A 20,837-nucleotide genomic window follows, 5' to 3' on the forward strand; every position below is an offset into this window, starting at 1 on the left:
ATCTCCGTTTGCTCGTAATATAGGTACAACGGGGGTTTTACTGTGTGTATGTGTATATATATATATATATATATATATATATATATATATATATATATATATATGAAAATTTGCTCGTCTAACTTCCAGTTTCACTGACTCTGCAAGATGGTGGGCCGTTCTAAAGTGACTGAAAGCCTCCGGCAGCAGGTTGTCTAGATGAAGGCCAAAGGGATGACCCTATCAGCCATAGCAAGACAAGTTGGTCGTTCCAAATCTGTGATTTCAAGAATATTGAATCTTTACATCACAAACTCATTAAAGTCCGCCAAGAAGGCTGGTCGTCCACGGAAGACAAATACAAGAGAGGACAGGATACTGCGGAGGATCTCAATGGGCAATCGTTTCCACACTGCAGCTGGAATTGCTCACCAGTTCAGCGCTGAACAGGGTAAGGATCTGTCTCGTCATGCAGTGTCTCGACGTTTAAGGGCATTTGGACTGAAAGCCCACTCTGCAGTGACCAAACCTCTCATTAGCAGAAAGAATCAAAATGCTAGACTAAGCTTGTTGTGTGGACAGAGGAGAACTGGTCCAAAGTTCAGTTTAAGCAAAGTTAATAATAAAATAATAAAAGCAAGTTTAATTTATTTGGGTCTGATGGGAAACATTATGTTCGGTGACAAACTGGAGAAAGACTGAACCCAAAGTGTGTAAAGAAGTCAGTGAAAAGGAAGTGTCATGGTTTGGGGCATGTTTTCTGCAGCAGGAGTTGGGCCTCTTATACAGATACATGGCAGAGTGAATGCAAATGTATAACAGAACCTTCTTCAACAACATATGGTTCCTTCCCTGCATTCATCACCCAATCAGCCCACAGTATTCATGCAGGACAACGCTCCATGTCACACAGCAAAACGGGTAAAGCAGTTCCTTGAAACTGAAAACATTGAAATAATGACATGGCCTGCCCAGAGTCCTGATCTTAACCCAATAAAGAACCTCTGGAAAATCCTTGGCGACAAAGTTATGGCCAAGAAACCCACTACAGTCACCGAACTGTGGAGGAGACTGGAAGAAGAGTGGACCAAAATCACACCAGAGCAGTGTGAGAGACTAGTGCTGTCCTGTGGCCACAGATGTGCTGAAGTCATTCAGAGCAGAGGCCTGTACACTTCCTACTAATTGCTACCAAATATTAACATTGACTTTCTCAGGTGTTCAAATACTTATTTGCAGCTGTATCATACAAATAAATAGTTTAAAAAATCATATATTGTGAGTTCTGGATTTTTTTTTTTTAGATTATGTCTCACAGTGGACATGCACCTACCATAAAATTTCAGACCCCTCCATGATTTCTAAGTGGGAGAACTTGCAAAATAGCAGGGTGTTCAAATACTAATAAATATATATAAAATAAAAAAAGTGTTAATAAAAAGACACTTGAGATAATTATATATATATATATATATCATTATCTCAGGTGTCTTTTTATATATGTAATTACTTATGATAGATATTGTAATATTTTGTTGCATAATATTGTGTTGGTCCCCCTTTTGCTTCCAAAACAGTCCAGACCCATTGAGCATTAACAGCAATTCAACAAATTCTTCAACAATTTCAGCTACAGGAGCTCCTCTGTTGGATTTGACCACCTGGGCCAGCCTTCTCTCCCCCAACCAGCGTCTACTTCCATTTCCAAATTTTCTTCCTCAATTTTTGGTTTTACATTGATGTGTGGCAATCCTTTCTTAGTTAAAATAAAATTTTTATCCATGTTGGCAGTTTTATAATTTATTACGTCCTCTTTTTTCCGGACATGTTCTTTTTTGGGACTAAAAAATTGTGTCGGTCCCGGATTTCTAAATCTCCTAAAATGTCCAGGATTCAGCTTTTGCTTTCTACAGTCGTCATTAATTGTATGCGTTTTTGCATTACTTTTATTTTTATTTTTAGGTCATGCCTTGTTGGACGCCACCAGCGGTCGGTCACGTATGCAAACACTGTCCAGCGCGTCTCAATCGCTCAGCATCACAGTAACAGCCAAGAGAGAGTGCAGCAACTTCCCTGACAGTGGATGGCACATATCTGCCGAATAGCGTAAAAGATGCCAAATGTACATTTACAGATGAGTTACAAAGAAAATTCCTGTGTTTTTGTTTAGGTTGGGATTCGTTTGAAGCAGAATGCATGACCTGCAAAGCTGGAACCTATGTTTTAGTGTCAAACAAAGGTGCTAGCGACCTAGAAGCCCACATAAACTCTGCAAAACAAAAAGTTCAGCTAGAAAGAGCTCTTCATGTAAATTAACTGAGTATTTTGTGAGACCAGGTAAAACAGATGATGCTCTTTCTGCTGAGGAGGAAGTTTTTGCATTCCACACCAAGAAAGCATCACAATAGCTATAGATCAATAGACTGCACGTCGGTTTTGTTAAAAAATTATTTCCGAGAAAGCATGAAAAATTTCAAGCGCTCGTACAAAGACTGAAGCAATTGTGCGGTCGACATTACAATAAGATATACCTTATTGTGGTGTTTCTACTGACAGTCGAAGTTAAAACACCCCAAATGAGTCGGTTGATACGATCACACATTAAAGATACATGTATTGCGTTTACAGGTGACAACTGCAATACAATCTACGGGGGGAATCTGGCATAATGAAGAACAAAAGAATGTTTTTACAAACCAAAAGAGGTCATTGCAGAAAAAGTAATTAGTCCGTGTGGGGTCCCAGCACACGTCTTGAACAAGTGTGGTTATTACGGGGCAGACACACTAGATGTCGACATTGAGAACATAATCTTCAAAATATATTAATACTTGTACATCTACACTGTGCACACAGAGAATCTGAAGGAATACTGTACATTTGTTGACGTTGAATACAGAAGTCTCCTTTCTCACAACAAGATGCGATGGCTGTCATTATTCTCAGGTATTACGAGGTTGGTACAGATGTTTCCAGGCTTTAAAGCATGTGTCAAACTGAAGGCCTGCGGACCACATCTGGCCCGATGTACAATTATATCTGGCCCGCGAGATGATTTTATAAAGATCTATTATTATTGTTATTAATGTCCTGGTGATATGAAGCGCTGATAACACAAACTAGACATCCCATAATGCAGCGCTTCAGCTGCCTTACCGAACTCTAGACTACCTGGGAACATTCCAGCGTCAATCAAGTCGAGCTTCTGTTGATGTATTTAACCCTATTGTATTGTGGTGAAGAGAAAAGTAGATTCTGAGTATATGTGTACTGACACTGCCGGTAAACACGTGTGTCTTATTAGTGGAGCGAATGTGGCTGTAATTAAGGAATTAAATCTAAGACGGAACTACGAGACAAAACATCAGGAGAAGCTGAAAAACCTGAATGCAGAGCAGAAGATACAGAAACTAGAAGAGTTAAAGAAGAATCTGACATTTCAGCAGACGTTTTTCACCAGAGCAAAATCACAAAGTGAAGCTGCTTGAAGAGCTGCATGATGAAGGTGTGCGAGAAAGTGGCATAAGAGCAAAGAAAACTGAATGTTTTAATTTGTTGTTATTTTACCTTAAAAGCACAAATTCTATTATTTTCAGGGGTTTTTTTGGCACGTTCATATTTTGAATTTGTATAATTTTGACTGGAGATATTTTTATGAAAAGCAATATATTTTAAGTTATTTAACGTTTAAGTTGATTCATTCTGGAATAATATTCCTGTGTTTTTATTCGTATTCATGTTCAAAAAACATTTAGTTTTAGTGTGTTCAATAAATGTCCTGTTCGGCCCGTGACCTAAAGTGTGCAATTGAGTTTTACACCACTGCTTTAAAGCATTCTTTCTGTCCACCCTGTGTGTTTAATTCACACGTTCAGGACATTGAAAGGAAGAGCAATTCAATTGTTGAAGTGAAGAACATTTTAAACAAAGTCTGCACCATGCTTCTTAAACACACGACCAACAACTTTTTTCCTTTAAAGTAGTTTGACCATTTCAGTACTCAATACAGGGTCTGTACAGTTCACGCCTGGAGTATCTGGAGAAATAGATGAAGGAATTCTTGTTTCATATGGATGGATCTGAGTGAGACACCTGACTGAAATGCCATAGAAGCTTGTATCAAATACCTGGGAGACTGATGATGCAAAGTGCTTTGATCAGGTCACCAACCTGAAGAAACTCACAGAAACGTGTATCAGTGATGGAGATTTCAGTGGTCTGAAAGCACAACGAAGTGGACAAAATATTTTGAAAGGTCCAAAAAGCATAGATTTTCATTCAGAACTATTAAAGTTTGCACAGTTTATCTCTTCTCACAATGCAAATGACGAGAGAGTTTTTTCACTGATGCAAAGCCAGTAGACAAAGCAAAGGAATCACTTATCTGTTGAGTTACTGAAGGGGCATCTGTGCACACAGAACAACTTTCAACACATGTCTTGCAAAGACTTTTGTGCCCACCTAATTGGTAATCAGGGACTTTTGGGAAAGATTTGTTCTTCAGGAAAGTATACCAGAGGACATCAGGAGGACTGAAATAATTTTGACTGAAAAAGTGGATTTTCTTTTTTTATTTTAACTGATTTTTTATTTTACTTTAACCTATGGCCTTGAAAAGAAACAGTGTCATGTAAAAGGTGGTAAATGCTTAAAAATATATATATTTTTGTTACTATTCTCTTGTTATTCTCCAAAATGTTATTACTTTATGTATTAAAGTTCAGTAACATGGTTTCATGGTTGTGAACATTTTGTCTGTGTTGCAGAGCTGCAATGTTTTGGAGATGCTCTGACCCAGCCGTCTAGCCATCACTATTTGGCCAAATTCGCTCAAATCTTTGACTTTGAGCACAAAATGTTTACATGCTGCCTAATATATTTCCACCCACTAACAGGTGACATGATGAGATAATCAGTGTTATTCATCTCACCAGTCAATGTTTTAATACTGTATATCTTTCAGATTTTTCACCTATAAATTGCTTTAAGTATACTTCTTTTGGTACTATTTGTGCTGCTGTAATCCATCCATCCATCCATCCATCCATCCATCCATCCATCCATCCACCCACTCATCCCATCCCATCTAAACTGTAAAGTAGTTTTTATCACAGGACTGTCTCTTAAGACAAGGAGAATAATGTACTGTGATTGTATGTGAAGCTACAGGATAATAGAATAGGACTATATTTGAGGTTCTGATTGTGTTTTGTTTATACATGTAATTTTCACAATCAAATGTATAACGTAGAAAATACAATGAGAACCTCCAGCATCGTGGCCAGCTAGTTGCACAAAAGACAGCAGAGGATCTCTGTGACATGGACAGAGCTCGTTTGTGAGGCTGAGACTACGCAAACATATTACACCACTTTCCACTATAGAAACTAAAGCAGCCAAAATTAATACAGCTGTTATTTTATTAATTTACTTATTTATTTTACCCATAAAAAAGTTTTTCATAATACTTCTTGTGTGTATGTTTATATATGTGTTACTTACAAGCACACCACCGACCTCAGCTCATGTCCCAAATAGCATTAGCTGGCTAGAATTTTAATTATGATTTAATTGCTTATAAGGCAAGTAGGCTTTTATTGTCCCCTCAACCATATACAGTGCAGTACACAGTGAACCAAAGCAATATTTACCCAGGACCAAGTTGCTACATCACACAAACATAAATTAACAATAAGGAACTACACAAAACTTACACTTAACAACAAAAAACATATGCAACATTTAGTGCAACCAAATAGGTACAACATAATAAAAGAGACATTTATATAATTCTTATGTATACCCACATCAATATTCATAATGCACTAAGCATGCACTGAAATAATGAATAAGTAGCTAGACATCTCAGTATTCAGAATTAGTTTCTGTACCTAATGTTTTAGTTTTTTGTTCAGCAGTGTTTCAGGGCGACGTTTCAGTGAACTCCAGCGATCATGGCACAGTAACTGCTGTGCAAGGTTTTAGTTGCAGCTGTAGCATCTGCATAGGATCATTTGTTGTTCAGTTGTTTTTCACATCCCAGAAACCCATTTATATTGGGGCAATCATCGCTCAAACCCTACTTTGAGATGGGACTAATTGACTTTGAAACAGATTTTCCCTAAATCTGACTTTCTGGCAGTTTTATCTTTGGATATGGAGACTGATTAATTTTGAAATAAAATGTGGCTTGATCAGAGCTAATTTTATTTTATTTTTATTTGTACAAAAATTGTCATAGATTAAACTTTAGCCAATTATCGTGTTTATTTTACCTTCATACTCAACGACATTGAGGCGGCGCGCGGCTTGTGTGAATGTTTAAAGTCCCGCCTTCTTTCATTTGATGGGTCACATGAAAGAAGGCGGGGCTTGTCCGTGAAGTTTAAATCTATATATAATTCGTTGTTTTGAAGCTAAAATGCATTACTTATTAAAGTAAGCTGGCTAGTTTTTGCTGCTTCGCAATTCGACCGTGCAGAGGTGGAAAATCATGTATTTCCAACCTGCAAATTACCACTTACAAGTCAAGTCGAACACAGTATAAAATTGGAATTCTATCTCTTTTCATTGAATCGATTCGTTTGACTCAGCAGTCCCAAAAAGAATCGAGTCTAAAACGTCCTACTGGCGTTATTTTTACTAAAGCAAACTCCCCCATCACTAACACAGGTCAGGGAGTACTCCTGTTCTAAAACAGATTCTAATCAACAGACCGTTCTAAGATGAAAGTTATATGTACTGGAGGAAGGAAATATGAACCCGTACCTTTACTCTTCAAAGGAGTCGGTTCTCAAAGAGCCACATGATTCACGATCGACACAGGAGTCATTCCGCAGCGAAAACACCAAATGCTACCTTAATCTAGTTCGTGCTCGACATTAAGACTCTATTATTATCATCTCTTTATTATTTCAGATTGTGATGATCTTTAGTTTACGTATGTAGTCAGTAATCAATGCGATACATCCGAGTGAACCGTTTAAGGAAGTAAATCTGGGAGCAATGTTCTTCCCGCTGCGGTGGAACGGATGAGACGGCGTTTAGTAATGACAGGGTTTTTTTTAATCACCGCGTTAACATTTGCTTTTAATCTAGAGTATGTAATCTCTGAGACATGGACAGCTGTTGAAGTAAACGACACACCGCTGGAACTGGCCGATCGGAATCTCAGTGCAGGTCCAGAGACTGTGTCTGACCTGAAAAGTAATGAAGAGCAGGTAATTCGTGCACGTGACCGAAATATTACCATTTCAACGTGTGTTTCCAAAAGTGTAATGTGTCATGGTCTGATTGCATGGACTATAAACTTTTATAAACTCGCTATACTGGTTATATCAACTTTTGTATTTTGGGTACACGACTTTATGACCACAAGTTTGTTCATTAATGTGTTGTCAAGCCTGAAGTGTGTGTGTGTGTGTGTGTGTGTGTGTGTGTGTGTGTGTACTTGTGTTACCAGTGTGACAGGGTGATGACAATACCGGCCGCACAGCGATGCGAGTTCGTCCTGAACACCACAGACTGCCATGTCGAGGGCGGCTTCATTAATTACCTCTGGATCACTTTTTGCTTCTTTCCATCTAAACTCTTGCCCCTTGCAATTTTTCTTTATGTAAGTACGCCTAAAGTCTGCTTACAAGCCTTGCAATACATGAATGTTGAGAGAAGGCTACAGCAGTGGAGTATGTGGGAGAGGGGATAGAGACAGATAAACACAACCCTGCAGTATATTCTGTTTTATCTGCAAACCATATTGACAGTTTAACAACATAACGTTGCACTAATGATTTTCCCCCTCTGTTTGTTTCCCCTTTCAGGTTTTGTTGCTGTTCATTTTGTTCCTGATTCTTGGACTGATTGCATCAGAGTTGTTAGTTTTGTTTTTACCCTTTAAAGCAGGGCTATGATGCGCTTAGCAGGATAATCTTTACTTTTATTTAACAAGGTCATTAACATAGGAATGAAGAAGGTGGAATGTTCTATTTATACTTCACCCAGATTTCCTCATTACATTGAAATACTGATTGGTGCTGGGATTAAATCCATGACCAGTATTTATCTGCTGAACTACGACTGATGGTTACCTTTATGAACTACAGACAGTCCACCAATCAGAGCCCTTTTTGGTGTTCCAGTGGCTCAAATAGAAGGGGAAATTGTGGTTGGCACTTTTGCTTAGCAAACTTGCATTGTTTAAAAGGCAAAAATGTAATTTAATGAAAAGGAATGAATGGTTAATAACATATTAATTTCCATCAAGACCATGGTTAGATGCCTGTATGCTTATTGTTGACCACACAAAGATGATTTTATTTTTATATAATAGCTTGTGCTGCTCCAAAAGTTAGAAAAAAGTTGCACATGCATTAATCTGAGATAGTGAATGTGAAGTGTAATAAAAAGGAATGATTTTTCATTTAAACAGTACTATTTTAATGTTTAAGGGTGTTTGTATATATATTTTTATATTAATTGTATTCTTTACTTTTGTAGTTTTTGTCCCAACCTCTCAGCTATATCCTCAACTTTGAGGCTGACACAAAATGTGGCTGTATCCTTAAACAAAATGGTACTCAACCCTATTTTTTAAGATATTCATTTCATTTTGTTTTTATGTAGAGCTTAGTGTAAAAGTCGGCTACGAAAATTATTTAGATCGTTTCTAAAGTGAAGAGATTAATCTCTTTCTAAAACCCAGAAAGCCTTTTTTAACATTAGAAGGTCTATTGTGCTTTTCCATAACAACATTGTTGTGCAGGGAGTGACATTTTTAGCTCTTGGTAATGGGGCTCCAGATGTGTTCAGTGCCATGGCTGCTTTCTCTCGTCCACAGACAGCTGGTCTGGCCATTGGAGCTTTGTTTGGTGAGTCTGTAGATTTCAATTATATTGTTAAAATCTGTTAAAGGTAAATATACTAAATAATTAAAGGCACAATTCTATGCTATAAGTATTGGTCATATTTAACTTGCTGTATATTTGTTTATGTAAGGGGCAGGCATCTTTGTGACCACTGTGGTTGCTGGGAGTGTGGCCCTGGTGAGACCTTTCAATGTGGCCTCTCGTCCTTTCCTGCGTGATCTCATCTTCTACATGGCTGCTGTCTTCTGGACATTCAACATTCTCTATAAGAGAGAAATGCTACTAAAAGAAGCATTGGGTCTGGGGTTTTTTTTGTTTTGTTTCAACATTTTTAGTTTCTTATGGTTACTTTAATGTACTACGTAATTTATTTTCTTCACCTTCTCTGATGAAATTATTTATATGAACTTAGTTTATATGCATTTCTGTAGGCTACCTTGGACTGTATGTGCTGTATGTTATAACTGTTGTGGTGAGTGCATACATTTATAAGTGCCTGTCACGCTCCCCTCATGAACCACTTCAAAATTCAACAGAGTTTAGCCAAGGTAAGTCCCTTTCCTGTGTTTTATTAATGAATAGTTTTTAATTGGTCTATAGTATACAGTGCAACCTCGATACTCGTGGGGGTTACGTTCTATGACCCCTCACGAGTAACAAAAAATCGCGAGGTTTTGACTCTCTCCTTTTGAAGGTTCCTTTTTCAAGGGGAATTGTACATGTACTCTACTTTAAACTCAACAAAAACTGTGAATTACTTGTCATAAATGTTTTATTTACTACTTTAAATGAATAATACAATAATAAAATAGTTTTTCAAACATTTTTATGTAATTTATTAGTACAAACTCTGGTTTAAAATGTTACCACTTGCAGATTTTTGTGATCTATCAGATTTTTCCTGAGTTACTCTTAGTCCGGTTCCAAATGAAAAGTCGCGAACTATTAAGGTCGCGAGTGTCAAGGTTCCACTGTATATACAGTATATATAGTTTACAGCTGACCATCACAACAGTATGCGGGTTGTAGATTTGGTGTGTAATGGAAATTGTGGACTGTGTTTCAGATGAAGAGTATGAGCCTTTGATCTCCTTCACTGAGTCAACTAATAGCATTTTCCTGAGAGCCATTAACCCAATAGATACAAGGAGCTGGAGGAGGATACACTGTGGCTGGAAAGTGCTCAAGATTATTCAGGTTTAATATATTCACTTGACTTGAGTTGTTTGTGTCCATTAAAATGTCATTGAGGTTTTAGGTCCAATGTAAAATTTTCTATTAGATGATTTACTTTGTCTAAATTGTAATTTTCATTGTTTTTAAACAATCATTTAGATTGCTAGTATTTTAAGTTAAGAACCTGAGTGCTTCTGTCTGAACCATTCCAGCTGCCATTTGAGGTGCTATTGCTGCTGACAGTTCCAGTTGTGGATTCTAATAAGAAGGAAAGTAACTGGAACCGCCCTCTTAATTGCTTGCACCTTATTACTGGGCCACTGGTGTGTGTGCTTACATTGAACTCAGGGACATGTAAGTCAAAAAAGTATTACTTACTTCTGTGTTAGTTTTCCTACAGGCTTTGAGTGTAATGGGCTTATTGATGCAATACTGATTGTGTTGAACTCTAACAGTTTGCTAGGGGTGTAGCAGTACACAACATTCACGTTATGCACTGTTATGGGGAATAAATGCAAAACATAAAATTGCTTGTTTTTTAAAGGCAGTTCATTATTAACATTTGTGAACATCAACAGTTTACATTTAGAAAACAGTTTTAAATAAAATGCCTATTGGTTTTAATTATATATATATATATATATATATATATATATATATATATATATATATATATATATATATATATATATATATATATATTTTTTTAATATATATATATATATTTTATTTATATATACATTTTATAAAAAAAATTAATAAAATGGAATAAATCAAATTAATGCAATATGCTTTTTTATTACATTAATTAAATAAAATTAAATACATGGAAATTTAATTTCCATTGATTTTAATTATAGTTTACATTAGTTTGACCCCATTTGGGTAATACAGATGTGTATATAAGTGTGTGTGCTTTACATTTAATATAAAATTATTTAAAGATATGTTTTACTTCACTGTTCTGCTTATTTCAGCATACTTTATCTTCATTACTTTCATCTGTCATTCATTCATGCCATTTCATTCACTCAATTTTGCCCATGCACAAAACCAAAGTTTTACAACGTACTACAACTCGTATTTCCCAGTATGGAGTGAGGAAGCCACAGTGACACTGCACTAACTCTAGTGTTTTTTTGTTTTGTTTTTTATATATATACCCCCGGCATTGCTGTGTATGTTTAAAGGTTTAATAATAAAAAATTAAAAGTGACACAGAGAATGCAGTGCTAGGCGGAGACTAAACAAACTTGCAGTCCGAAAGTTATCACGTTTGTCAGGGGACTCCTTTAACTTTTGAAGGATTTCATTCAATACCATGTCCACTAGGGATGCAACAATACAGTTAGCCCACGGTTCAATACATACCTCGGTTTTTTAACCACGGTTTTCGGTTCGGTTCGGTTCTGATGGCTTAGCACATAAAAGTGTTTTTTGTTATTCTATGCTTAGGCATTAGGAACAGTAAGAGGTTAAGAAGAAACAAATAAAAACGATTTATTGCAATACTACTTTATTTTACTTAAAAGCAAAGGAAAGTCCACTGGTTCCTAGTGTTTTGTATAATATAAACATTTTTTATTTTAAAATAAACACTGACATCTCACAGCTGCTGGTAGCCCACATACAAACTAGGGAACACATAAATTCCTAAATTTTGAAAATAAAGATACATGTGAAGTTAGTAAACATAAATTGACCATTTCAAATAAACATACTTGTACTTCAGTGAACATAAATAAACCATCTTAATTAAACTTAACAGCACTCCAGTACAGTATCCTTCATTCAGAATGTAAAGTGCAATTTCACTTAGGTCAGCTATCTATTCCTGTATTTTGAGGTTCTTCTGTAAAAAGATAATCCTGTCAACATTCTCTGCAGCAAGGCGAGAGAGTTTTGCACTTACAATGTCCCCGGCAATGGAGAAAATTCTCTCACTCGCAACAGAGGTTCCTGGGACACAGAGGTGTTGTTGTGCGGCTTTTGCTACATGGGGGAACTTGCATTCGTTTGTTTTCCACCATATGAATGGATCAGCATCCACATGAATACTGTCTGCTAACTGCTAACTGAACAAAGTGCGAGATGGTAGACTGTAACGCGGATCGAGTGTTTTTATAAGATGACAAAAGCCCGCATCTCCAATCACCGAAAACGGCTGCAAATCTTTGGCAATGAACACCCCCACTGCCTTTGTTATTTTCATGTGTCTCTCGGAACCAGTTGGGTATGTATGCTGGAAGGATTCAGCGAGGGACTGTTGTTTTTTGGAGGACTTTATTACCTGCTCTGCTATCCTGCCTTCAGACATTGATATTGCTGGGTGATGGCGCCGCAGATGTGCAATCATATTGGAAGTGTTTCCGTTTGAGTAGGCTACACGTGTAAAACAATGCTTGCAGACAGTCATTTTTTTGTTTACCGTTTTTTCTTCCTCGGCATTATACTCAACAGCAAAACCGAAATGTCTCCACACCACAGATTTAAAAGACACCGGCGCCTCCTCGTACTGTAGCCTCACTTCACCACCGCTCACCATGTTAAAGTGTGGAATGATGGTTCAGCGCCCCCTAACTTTAGAGCATAGTGATTGAACATTTACTCGCGGGGAGGAGTTTCCTCCTCTCAGCTCGTAGACTTACAGGCACACACAAACAGTCAATGCAGAGAGAAATAAAAAGCACATAAATTATTTAAACATAAAACCGGAAAAACCACAATTCACAAGCGCGTATTGAACCGTGGATGTCGTACCGAACGGTTCAATATTATATTGAGAATTGTGGCATCCCTGATGTGCACCATAACAAAAACCCTGAATCAAAACTTTTTTTGGTACAAATATGTGTACCATTACACACCTACAGTCTGCCATTCAGTTAAAATTTAGGTATGCACTTTAATAGACAGTTAGTGTACCTAAATTAATATATATTCTCTTAATACTTTGAATCAAGATAAGTCTGCTTCTTTCTGTGTATTTTGCAGTTGGGGTGTACCTCATTGAAGGAGAGTTTCCAGTATGGTTGCTCACAGCCCTTGTTGGAACCTTCCTCTCAGGCATAGTCTACTGTTCTACCACTAATGACCATCATCCTCTTTACCACTTTGTGAGATTTAATTCTATTATCTTCTTCAGTCCAACATTGACAGTTGTAATTATATCAACTGTAACCTGATTTAAACCTGTTTATTCTCACATTTTTGTTTGTTTGCTTGTTTTGTTCTATTTTTAATCAAAAAGCAAAAATGAACTACTTATTTACTTGTAGCCATGTGCATATTAAATACATAAGAACACAAATGAAAAATACAGTTATAGTTTCTGTTATGTAATTATGTGATCTAATTAAATAATATTTTTTATGAATTAACCTTTTTTATATTGAAGTCGTCTAAAATATGTTTACATGCATTTGTTCATGTCCATGACAATCCTGTAATAGTTATTCAGAGTCAGCATTGTGTCAGGCATAATTAAATTATGCATTAGATCAGGCATTAGATTAGAAAAGGAAAGATTTGGCTACATGAACATGTGATTGATTTGCTTGTTATCCATTTATTTGTCTTTTCATGGGGTAGAAAGCTGGTGAATGATTGATTTTAGATTTGTATCATTACCTGGCTTGGTTAGCATGCGGACACTATTTTGCTCATGCCTGATGTAATTAAGTCTCTACACTGTTCACATTATATTAGCTATACTGGCTAGTGGTTATGTGGCTTAGAGTGGAACCCTAAATTGTCTCTGTTTGCACTAGCTGACTTTTCTGTACAAAGAAAGATGCTGCATAACCTGCTCTGAAAATGTTCTTTTGCCAGTTGATTGCAGTAACAGTTTTGTAAAATAATAGCAGATATTCTAAAATATCTTTAACTTTTTTTATAATCTAAGAATGCACTGTATGAACTTATGTTATTGTGTAATGTAGCTCATTAGTCATTGTGTTTGTATATGTGCAGCTCTTTGCTTTACTGGGATTCATAGTGAGTGCTTTGTGGATCAACACAGTGGCATCAGAAGTTGTGAGTGTGCTGCACATGCTTGGCATAGTCCTTCGTTTAAGTAATACCGTACTAGGACTTACACTTCTTGCATGGGGAAACAGCATTGGAGGTACACAAACAGTTACACCGAACAAATGTAATCCCTCTAGTATATTAAGTTCTACCCTGCTTTGACTTTGGAAAGAAAGGGTTTTTAATTAGAGTGCTATTTTCTCCCCCTCATCAGATCAGTTAAAATAGGACTTTAATTAAATTAACTTTAATAACAATCATAATTTCAATTTTAAAGCCCAAATGATGTTTATTGCAAAAGCGATCACTTGTGTTGGATGTAAATCTATTTTTTCTTTCAACAGATTGTTTTGCTGACATCACTATAGCACGGCAGGGCTACCCCCGAATGGCAATTTCTGCTTGCTTTGGTGGCATCATTTTCAGTATCCTTTTATTATTATTATTTTATTATTATACGATCATGTAATTTTATTAGCAGGGTGATGCTCTTCAACATTCATGGACCTTCCCATAGAGACAAACAGAACAAAAAAAAGATTTTGAGCAGACCTTAGCATTTGTCTCTCTCAGACATGCTTTTTGGAGTTGGTCTTGGCAGCCTGTTGCAGATGTTCAAACACCATGATTTTATTAAGGTATGTCTGGTTTATTGTATTATATACATTATACTGCATTTAATGTATAGTGGCTGTCAAAAGTTTGGAAAGTCTTATTGTTTTTAAGAGACAAAAGGAACAAGATGCCTGTTCCTTTTGTTTAACAAACTAAATAATTAAACCTAAATTAAAGATTTACTCAGACCAAACAAATATTTAAATGTACAGATGTATTTACAAAAAAAAACGTTTTTCACCAAACTTCCATCTTAGGCGATGACAGTGGGTTTTGGGTAAAAAAAATCTATTTGGATGAACATGTCTAACTTTACAACCTTTTATATGTACACTATATTTCCAAAAGTATTAGGTCACCTGATCATTAATATGGTATGTGATTTTTGAGCATCACATTCCACATTTAATCCCAATTTGCTATTTTAATTTCATCCACTTTTCTGGGAAGATGTTCCACTAGATTTTGGAGTGTGCTTATTGATATTTGTCTTTAGCCTCAAGGGTATAATGAAAGGCAAGTACTGATGTAGGTGAAGGAGACCTGGGGTGTAGTTAGCGTTCCAATTCATCCCAAAGGTGTTCAGTAGGGATGAGATTGGAGCTGTATAGCAGGCCACTCAAGATCTTTCTCTGTAAACCAGATCTTCATGGAGCTCACTTTGCGCACAGGGGCATTGCAATGCTGGAACAGTTTGGGTTTCCAAGTTCAAGTGAATGCAGAATTTTATTGGAGTGCCATCTGGAACGTCCTGTACAATTGAGTGCCTCCAGCTTTGTGGTAACATTTTGGAAAAGAACCACATATAGCAGGAAAGGTCAGGTGTCCCAATACTTTTGGCAATAAAGTGTATGTGTATACAGAAAACACACTGATCAAAATTAGAGAACAACAATGACTGTAGCATGGAAAAAGATTACAACAAAATTTTCTGAAGGTTACGACAGTCAGCAATTAGTAGGAAGTGTACAGGCCTCTGCTCTGAATGACTTCAGCACATCTGCGGCCACAGGACAGCACTAGTCTCTCACACTGCTCTGGTGTGATTTTGGTCCACTCTTCTTCCAGTCTCCTCCACAGTTCGGTGACTGTAGTGGGTTTCTTGGCTATAATTTTGTCGCCAAGGATTTTCCAGAGGTTCTCTATTGGGTTGAGATCAGGACTCTGGGCAGGCCATGTCATTATTTCAATGTTTTCAGTTTCAAGGAACTGCTTTACCCGTTTTGCTGTGTGACATGGAGCGTTGTCCTGCATGAATACTGTGGGCTGATTGGGTGATGAACGCAGGGAAGGAACCATATGTTGTTAAAGAAGGTTCTGATAAACATTTGCATTCACTCTGCCATGTAGCTGTATAAGAGGCCCAACTCCTGCTGCAGAAAACATGCCCCAAACCATGACACTTCCTCCTCCACTTTTCACTGACATCTTTACACACTTTGGGTTCAGTCTTTCTCCAGTTTGTCACCGAACATAATGTTTCCCATCAGACCCAAATAAATTAAACTTACTTTCATCACTAAAGTGAACTTTGGACCAGTTCTCCTCTGTCCACACAACATGCTTAGTCTAGCATTTTGATTCTTTCTGCTAACGAGAGGTTTGGTCACTGCAGAGTGGGCTTTCAGTCTAAATGCTCTTAAACGTGGAGACACTGTATGACGAGACAGATCCTTAACCTGTTCAGCGCTGAACTGGTGAGCAATTCCAGCTGCAGTGTGGAAACGATTGCCCATTGAGATCCTCCGCAGTATCCTGTCCTCTCTTGTATTTGTCTTCCGTGGACGACCAGCCTTCTTGGCGGACTTGAATGAGTTTGTGATGTTGTAAAGATTCAATATTCTTTAAATCACTGATTTGGAACGACCAACTTGTCTTGCTATGGCTGATAGGGTCATCCTTTGGCCTTCATCTGACAACCTGCTGCTGGAGGCTTTCAGTCACTTTAGAACGGCCCACCATCTTGCAGAGTCAGTGAAACTGGAAGTTAGGCTGCCAGTTAAATAGGGGTTGACAGATAATCAAGGAAATTAGCACCAGGTACCAGATTATTTATTTATATATATATATATATATATATATATATATATATATATATATATATATATATATATATATATATATATATATTTCTGTGATATTTGTCATTTTCATGTCATGTTTTAATAAAACTATTAGCAAGCTTTCAGTAAAATAAAGTTGTACATCATGTGGATGGTTGCGCAAATTCTGACTTCTCACAATTCCTTCACAAAAAAAAAATGTTTTTGTCTAATTAGCAGTCATCCCGTCTGTAGTGCCAGAAAGTGTTACACATTGAAAATGAAAATGTCTACAATCAATAGAATCACATGAACTCTGTCTAACAATCAGCTCTGGAGGAGACGGAACAAAATGAAGCAGAGGAGCCTCGTTCATACACCAACAGCTTCAAACTTCAGGCCAACAAAATGGTAACCAGTGGATGAAATAAAATCAGAATTGTAAAAAAAAAAGTTTGAAATGATCCCAAACTTTGGAAACTTGTTTTTGTCCCTTTCGGCCTAAATCCCACATTCCCTATTGGAATCCCATTTCTGACACATAAAAAAAAAGTTTGCCTAATTCCGACTTTTTTTCTCGCAATTCCGAGTTTATTTCTCGTGAACATCCCACATTTCTGGTCTATCCACTGGCAACCATGTTGGACTGAAGTTTTAAGCCTTTGGTGTGTGAACAAGGCTCCTCTGTTTCATCTGTCTTCATCTGTTCCGTCCCCTCCAGAGCTGATTGTAAGACAGAGTTCTCTCAGGGATCAGTTGCTTAGTTTGATACCATGCGATTCTATTGATTGTAGCCTATTTCATTCTCAATGTGTAAAGCTGTCTGGCACTACAGAGGGGGTAAAGCCACCCAGCTGGCTAAAAAAATAGTCAGAATTGCAAGAACAAAAGTGGGAATTAGGAAACATTTTTTTATGTGGCAGAAACAAGCTTCCATATGAATCTTATCCTCACCCATCACTGTTTTCTCCCAGTTCTGCCATTTTCATTTCGCATCTTCATCAATAATTTGCTTCAATGATTATTTGTATTCAAGTTACTTGAGGAATCATTTCAGCCCAAGTTTATTCCATTTAACTGTTTTTCTGATTTTGCATTAAAAACAATGAAGAAGGTGTTGATGGTTGAACATTGGTGGTTATGCATTAATGCAGGTTACAGTTTAATATATAAGCTATTTACACATCTTTATTGTTTGTAGTTTCCAAAATCTTTATTAAATTAAGACAGTATATAGTTGTCAGAAATTAAGGGTATTCTTTGCGAACTATAGCAAAAACAAATGTTTTTTTACTGTTATATGCAAAGAAAGGCAAAGACTGCCTTACACCCACACTCAAACATCAAGGTGGAAGCTTAATGGTTTCAGGCTGTTTTGGAGCATGGAAGTTTGGAGAATTATTTTTGGTGAAAGGAATACTGAACCAACATGACTACCATTGCATGCTTCCATATGCCATGCAATTCTGTCTGGACTGCAATTAATGGAACCAACTTCACCATGCAACAACACAATGAGGCATACTGCCAGGTTCTCTAAGCGTTATTTATAGAGAAAACAGTCGGCTGGAGTGGTAACTATTATTTAATCTGATTGAACTGCTCTGGGATGAACTTACTCACAAGGTCAGAAAGAAATATTCAAATAGCGAAGAACACATTTGGAAAGTTTTACAGGTGGCATGGCAAAGTATGTTAGCTAAAAGACTAAAAGAATGTTTATAGAAATGTATTGCCAGATGCCAAGAGTGTGTAAAGCTGTTATTTATGCTAAGGTAAGATTTTTCAATTAAAGTAAAGTTAAACTTATTATTATATTTTGTACCAACATCTGTTTGGTCAAAGTAAATCTTTATACTAATAAATCACCTATTTTGTTGCATATAAAATTAAGGAGCATGCATGTCTCAATAGCGATATAATAGCAATATAAGACTGTTTCCAAACTTTTGACAGGTGCTTTATGTGTACAGTGTCTACAAATGTTTTTATGTGATTGTATTTTCCTAACTTGTTTAATCTTTGTAAACAGTTCTTTGGTTAAAATGTTCCTCATTTACCTGTTTTTCTATTAACCATACAATTAATTTTATATTTTGTGTAGAAGGCAGCATTTTAAAGACTCATAAACATTTTTTCTTTGACACATAAAATTGACATTACAGACATATCCAACTCCCATTTTCAGAATAACAAAGTACGCAGAAGGCAGTAGTAAAATGTATATTTATGAGTTTATGATTATATGTATATATAAAATATCTATTTTATATATATATATATATATATATATATATATATATATATATATATATATATATATATATACGTGTATATATATATATATATATATATATATATATATATATATATATATATATATATATATATATACACACACACACACATACATACACACACACACACACATGCACGCGCGCGTACATACACACATTATACGTATGTATATATATATATATATGTGTGTGTGTGTGTAAAATTATTATCTAATAAAAATGGAAAATTTGGAAAACGTGAATGCATATATAGCTCACTTGCTTTTTCTGTGCGTAGCTGGAGCCGGAGGGTTTGCTGTGTTGGGTACTGGCTGCAGCGCTGGGTCTCTCTCTGGTCTTCTCATTTGTGCTCGTTCCTCTGCAGTGCTTTCACCTGAGTCGAGCCTATGGCATCTTTCTCCTGCTCTTCTATGCCATCTTTCTCATCATTGCACTTCTTACAGAGTTTGGAAAGATACACCTCTAAACCAAGCACATACACTGATCACTACTATCTAGAAAGGCTACTAAGCTGTGGACTGTTTTAACAGTATAAAATGTTCTTTTAAAGCAGTGTGATAGTTGAATATGGATGATTAAATCTCATTTTAAAAAACACCAATACATGGTGTGTTTTTTTTTAATCATTAATTGTGTTTTTAGTTTAGTTTTTTCTTTTTGCTTGTTTTCTTCCATTCATTTATTTGTAATATCTTATTGCATATTTTGCAGATTCATTAACACTGACAACAAAATTGAAGACTGTTTTAATAATTAATTAATTTAATATGAGCAAATTTATTTATATTATTTAATAAATTAATTAATACATGTAGCCAGCTGGATAAATTACTGACATTGGTTCTAAATTGACCATTTTCAAGTGAACAATTTTAGATTTAGCAGTAGCTAATAGGCTTAGGGCCTGTCTTCGTGGTACATAGGAGTTAAAGCTTAATTTAGAGGTGGTGAAACTCCATTGAGGAGGTTGTATTTTTCATTTACTTGCTTTATCACATAATGGAAAAATATTTTAAAGTTTTTTTTTATCGTATGCCAGCTAGTCAAACTAATGCTGAAGATCATTCGGGACATTTCAATTGAGATAACATAGGATGCAAAAATCTTGTTTTTTGAAAAGATTTCAAATCATATCTGGCTAACTTCAAATAACTGCTGGTAAATTTAGATTTTGCTATGAAATACCTAGAGTTGAGGCTCAAATTTGACAAACAACCTGGCTAATGACATTTAACCACAAATCAGGGGGCGAGTGTGGTGTTCCAAAAACTCTGTGATAGGCAGAGTTGTAAACATATAAAATTTGAAATAGCTCTCATAAACTCAGCTCTAGAATAGTGAGAGGTGAACTTGGTTGTTTGGCAGAGCTTTATGTAAAATAGTGACCTCCAGTCCTAGCTCCTACCTCTTGATAAACATTGTCACCAGCACCACAGTAACCACCTCTTCCTGTGGTATCAGGATATTAAGGTGGTATTTTAAGGAAAGTTGCTTGTATCTGCTCATATTAGGTCATAGTCAATAGTTCTGACATGCTATGTGACCTCTGAAGGTCCTTGCTAAAAGTGTTTAACTTGATGTGAATAGCAGAATGAGTACCTTGTCTTATAGTGTAAATCCCAATCATACAGTCATGGCTATTGTTGAATAAAATGTATATTCACCTGTATTAAGGTGACTTAAATTGTGGCATTTAGCTCAGGTTCAGAACATACTTCATTTTATTTTTGCTATGACCATTGTAGTTGAGCAAACTTGATAAAACCACTCTACCAGGCCAATTTTTTGTAAAAGCGGAACACAGGTGCAAAATGATTTATTCGTAACTCATAGTA

The 20,837-nt window shown here is 36.3% G+C and overlaps 2 protein-coding genes across 10 annotated transcripts in view; one reads left to right on the plus strand and one right to left on the minus strand.

Moving 5' to 3' along the window:
• The window catches only part of tnnt3b (troponin T type 3b (skeletal, fast)), a 61,176-nt gene extending 54,293 nt beyond the window's left edge, over positions 1-6,883 (minus strand). For 4 of the 8 annotated variants that reach the window (XM_046840371.1, XM_046840366.1, XM_046840365.1 and 1 more), the window contains exons 1-2: positions 6,255-6,287; positions 4,107-4,197 (exon numbers count right to left, since the gene is read on the minus strand). In XM_046840371.1, coding sequence (XP_046696327.1) covers positions 4,107-4,197; positions 6,255-6,272 — 109 coding nt within the window. In that variant the 5' untranslated portion in view covers positions 6,273-6,287. Of the gene's footprint in view, positions 1-4,106; positions 4,198-6,254; positions 6,288-6,747 lie in introns of those variants that run through there. The other 4 variants (XM_046840375.1, XM_046840373.1, XM_046840368.1 and 1 more) reach the window with 2 other exon arrangements.
• A 127-nt stretch (positions 6,884-7,010) lies between these two features.
• Positions 7,011-19,603, plus strand: slc8b1 (solute carrier family 8 member B1). 2 transcript variants are annotated; one of them, XM_046840362.1, is made up of 14 exons: positions 7,011-7,199; positions 7,442-7,594; positions 7,800-7,852; positions 8,476-8,533; positions 8,741-8,846; positions 8,974-9,141; positions 9,275-9,391; positions 9,910-10,040; positions 10,232-10,373; positions 13,014-13,135; positions 13,992-14,145; positions 14,393-14,473; positions 14,622-14,686; positions 19,280-19,603. In XM_046840362.1, exons 1-14 carry the CDS (start codon positions 7,011-7,013, stop codon positions 19,466-19,468), a joined length of 1,728 nt encoding a protein of 575 aa, XP_046696318.1. In that variant the 3' UTR covers positions 19,469-19,603. The 2 variants fall into 2 exon arrangements, with proteins under 2 accessions (XP_046696318.1, XP_046696319.1); XM_046840363.1 differs by having other exon boundaries at positions 8,980-9,141.
• Positions 19,604-20,837: the final 1,234 nt, after the last annotated feature.

The sequence above is a fragment of the Silurus meridionalis genome, chromosome 26 (genome assembly GCF_014805685.1).
Source record: "Silurus meridionalis isolate SWU-2019-XX chromosome 26, ASM1480568v1, whole genome shotgun sequence".
NCBI lineage: Eukaryota > Metazoa > Chordata > Actinopteri > Siluriformes > Siluridae > Silurus > Silurus meridionalis.

Coding starts and splice junctions, on each gene's coding strand:
- slc8b1 (XM_046840362.1), top strand. CDS start 7,011: ATGAGACGGCGTTTAGTAATGACAGGGTTTTTTTTAATCACCGCGTTA. Junction 9,392..9,909: donor TTCAACAGAGTTTAGCCAAG/GTAAGTCCCTTT, acceptor ACTGTGTTTCAG/ATGAAGAGTATGAGCCTTTG. Junction 14,146..14,392: donor ATGGGGAAACAGCATTGGAG/GTACACAAACAG, acceptor TTCTTTCAACAG/ATTGTTTTGCTGACATCACT.